The 3,803-nt window shown below is 37.6% G+C and overlaps 1 protein-coding gene across 1 annotated transcript; it reads left to right on the top strand.

Moving 5' to 3' along the window:
- The first annotated feature begins 1,212 nt into the window (after positions 1–1,212).
- Positions 1,213–2,241, top strand: LOC127854739 (homeobox protein ceh-17-like). Its single transcript, XM_052389797.1, has one exon. The coding sequence runs from the start codon at positions 1,213–1,215 to the stop codon at positions 2,239–2,241; it is 1,029 nt and encodes a 342-aa protein (XP_052245757.1).
- Positions 2,242–3,803: the final 1,562 nt, after the last annotated feature.

Raw genomic sequence — 3,803 nt, 5'->3', positions numbered from 1 at the left:
AACTTTTATGAGCAGTGAAAGATTATGCACCAAAACAGTAGTTTTCATTAATTTCAAATGTGTAAGAGAGCCCCGCTCGGGCTACTTTAAATAATATTGAAAATAATTTATTTGTTACTTTTTAATATTGCACAATTTGACATTAAATAAAATCCCCCAAAACAAGGCGCTGGTCTTGCAAGAATTTTTCTATTACCAATCGTGAAATAAAAGTCGAACGAACACCGAAGGAAACGGAAGTATTCCATTTAATTAGTTTAATGACATTTAAGACATGCATTTATATCAACAAGGATCCGTAAATATTTTAACGCACTGACTTGTTGATGGAGTCGTTAAGAAGAAAATACTGTACATAGACTAAAACATACTTTTCAAAACTTCAGTGAATTCTAATTCATGCGCACTGAAGACTTTTTGCAACACATCAGTACCGCTTCAAAATTGCACATGCGTAATTTTAAGAACTACATGTACAAGTTTCCGATTGCTTCGTTTTTTCGGCGCCCGTGCAGTTTTTCTTTGACAACTTTTAATAAATATTAAAATAAAGATTTTAACTAGCCAAGTGTATTGTTGTTCATAATCGAGCTATATGGATTTACTTTTTCCCATAAGGTGTTATTTCGGTTGACTTGTTTAAAATGTACATTCAGTTTTAATAAATGTTCACGTTTTTTATGCGATCGATATAAAATGTGCAAATTTTGCATTAACATTAAAAGCTTCACAAAAGCTCTATTTGCAATGACGCCGCCATTACGGATTAATTCAGTTAACCATGTAATAACCCGCATTGATTTCCCTCATCAAACGATGAGTCGGAATCGAAACTCAGTTTTTAATTGCGTTAGTTTGCTTAAGTTTGACAAACAAATCAAACATCAAGTTCGCCCATTGATGAAAACGCAAACATTTCCAGCGCAAAGACACCCTCTTTGACCAGCCTCGCGCATACAAATAAAATAGTTCTCACTTTGAAGTAAATTGTTTGTTTGCAGCTGCAATTACATGTAGTTTTGAAGAAATTCACACCTTTGATTACAAATTATCTGCACTACGCTTGCGCAATATAAGTTATTTTTTAGCAAGGATATAAAAATGGGAGAAAAACTACCAGGTATCATTATAAATTTTATCACTTATATTCAATGAGCGTGAAAACAATACTTTAAAAAATTATATAATAAATATTATTTGTTGTTCTGAACAATGGATGTCAAAGCATATGAATCGGCGGGATATATGCTGACCGGATACAACAACAACAACAACAACATTAATCACGGACATGCTTCAATTCATCCTGAATTCAACGACGATAACTCGTCAACCTCCTCTGGTATGTCTAGCAAAGAATCCAGCTCACCAGCCGCTGCCGGAGTCCGCACCACCGGAAGTAGCCCAGCTGAGTACCGCGAGTATACGCCGGCACAGACCGAGTACTCGATGTTTACGCAGCACCATAGCGTTCCATACCACACACAGGGACAGAACATGCCAATGTGTTTTCCGTCTGTTTATCAGAATTATAACCCGATTGGATGTTCGCCAAATGCCGAAGCGCTTAAGACGAATACCGGAAGTGGCGCCAGCCGTCAGGAGCCGTACCCAACGAGGAACAGCAAGAAGCAGAGGCGCGAGCGGATAACGTTCTCGAAAACGCAACTCGACATTCTGGAGACCCTTTTTACGAAGACGCAGTACCCGGATGCGTTTATGAGAGAAGAAGTTGCGAAGAAAATCGATATCTCAGAAAACAGAGTTCTTGTCTGGTTTAAAAACAGGCGTGCGAAGTGCCGGAACCAAGATGAAAGTAAGTGTGCTAATGCCAACGGCGAGCCATCTGGACGGGCCACAAAGAAACCTTTTCGACTGCCTAATGGCGCTTCAAATGTTCAAGCAGCTAATTCACAGCACGGCAACGCACAGCGGGTCAACTATGTTACCAAAGGACAGGTATCAACCACTGCAATGTGGAACCCAAGTGCGACCGCTGCGTCTGAGTGGAATCGCAGCGATACCAACCTTCCGGTTTCGAACACGTTCATCGGCGCGTATGGTGGCGCATACACATCTGCTATGTTTCACAATAACGGTCATGGGCTAACCGGAAGTCAGGACCCGGAAATGCTCTCGGAATACAACTACGTGTATTCAAGCGTGCCGTTCAAAGGGGCGTACAGTCATGATGATATTCGGGGGATCCAACATTCGGGTCAGCAGTGGATGGAAGCATAATCATACGATACACGCATATGACAATTTGATTAAAAAGGGGTAAAGTGGCGTATGAAGCGCAACACGTGGTACTTACAAACTTAATGATTTATGAAAAGTGGAATGGTGATAACATTTGCAAAATAACAATATGCGATTTAAAATGTATTTAAATTATAATATTCTAAAATAACGATATTATTTATATAGGTAGAGATAAAGTAAATATTTAAGAATTAAATAAAATAATATGTAGATCTTTATTTATTATTTACGTATCGTTTCTGTTTGTGCATGCTTTTTATTATGCTTTGTTTATATTTTAATCTGTTATTCATATACTAACGTTGTGGTAATTGTACTATATAATTCAGCGTGTATTATGTGTGTGGTTATAGCATGTTTAAATTAATAGTGTACATAAAATCTAAGTTTTGAAAATGTTTTTCCTGCACCTGTTTTCACAAACCAGTACGGCAGAAGATCATTAGGTTTACCTAACCAGTACGGCAGTAGATCATTAGGTATACCTTACCAGTACGGCAGTAGATCATAAGGTATACCTAACCAGTACGGCAGTAGACCTAACCAGTACGGCAGTAGATCATTAGGTAAACCTCTTACCAGTACGGCAGTAGATCATTAGGTATACCTCTAACCAGTACGGCAGTAGATCATTAGGTATACGTCTAACCAGTACGGCAGTAGATCATTAGGTATACCTCTGTGGAAAACTATTTATTACTGGGGACGCAAATGCTAGAACCGGTCATAAAGCTGATTTTATTGACAACGACAAAAGCTTAGGTGACTTTGATTAATTTGAAATAAATACTCCACTTCAGAGGGCAGCCTGTGACCTTGGTGCCAATAGATTTGGCGATTATTTGTTAGACGTATGTAAATCTACAAATATAAGAATTGTAAACGGTAGGCTATTTCAAGATAAAGGAGTTGGCAAATTAACTTGTTTTACTCATAATGGGGAAAGTACAGTAGACTATTTGTTTACATCAGTCAAAAACTTTCACGATTTAACCAATTTTAAAGTGCACGATTTTACGGAATTTTCCAATCATGCCCCAGTGACATTTGCTCTGAGCACGAATAATCCGCGCGTATACGTTAAATGGAAATCCGAGTACAGGGATAATTTCGTGCACGAAATATTAAACGGTGCTCAAGAACTAGAACACAATTTACAGTCGGTATTCAATTGCGATGCGATCCGGATTTATTAGTCTCGGAGTTCACTGAATTTCTAAGTAAACGAGGTGAAAAATAGTTTAAACATATAATTAGTAATCATGATTTTAACAATCAAAGTAGATTCGCTTCTGCTGACACGAATAAACAACGCTGGTTTAATGAAGAATGCAGACGAAAACGGACAGAGTATACTTAAACAGTTTACCAATATAATTTAAATAAAAATATGCATACACGAACAACCTTGCTGGCAGCAAGGAAAGAGTATAAATATTTATGACGGAAAATAAAATCTAAGTTTAACAGAGAACAGGGAGCGAAATTAAATAACATGAGTCGCAAAAAAGAATCGCGAATTCTGGAAATTATTTAAA

The sequence above is a fragment of the Dreissena polymorpha genome, chromosome 13, assembly GCF_020536995.1.
Source record: "Dreissena polymorpha isolate Duluth1 chromosome 13, UMN_Dpol_1.0, whole genome shotgun sequence".
NCBI classification, from domain to species: domain Eukaryota; kingdom Metazoa; phylum Mollusca; class Bivalvia; order Myida; family Dreissenidae; genus Dreissena; species Dreissena polymorpha.
This window is presented reverse-complemented; position numbering and strand designations above follow the sequence as displayed.

Coding starts and splice junctions, on each gene's coding strand:
- LOC127854739 (XM_052389797.1), top strand. CDS start 1,213: ATGGATGTCAAAGCATATGAATCGGCGGGATATATGCTGACCGGATAC.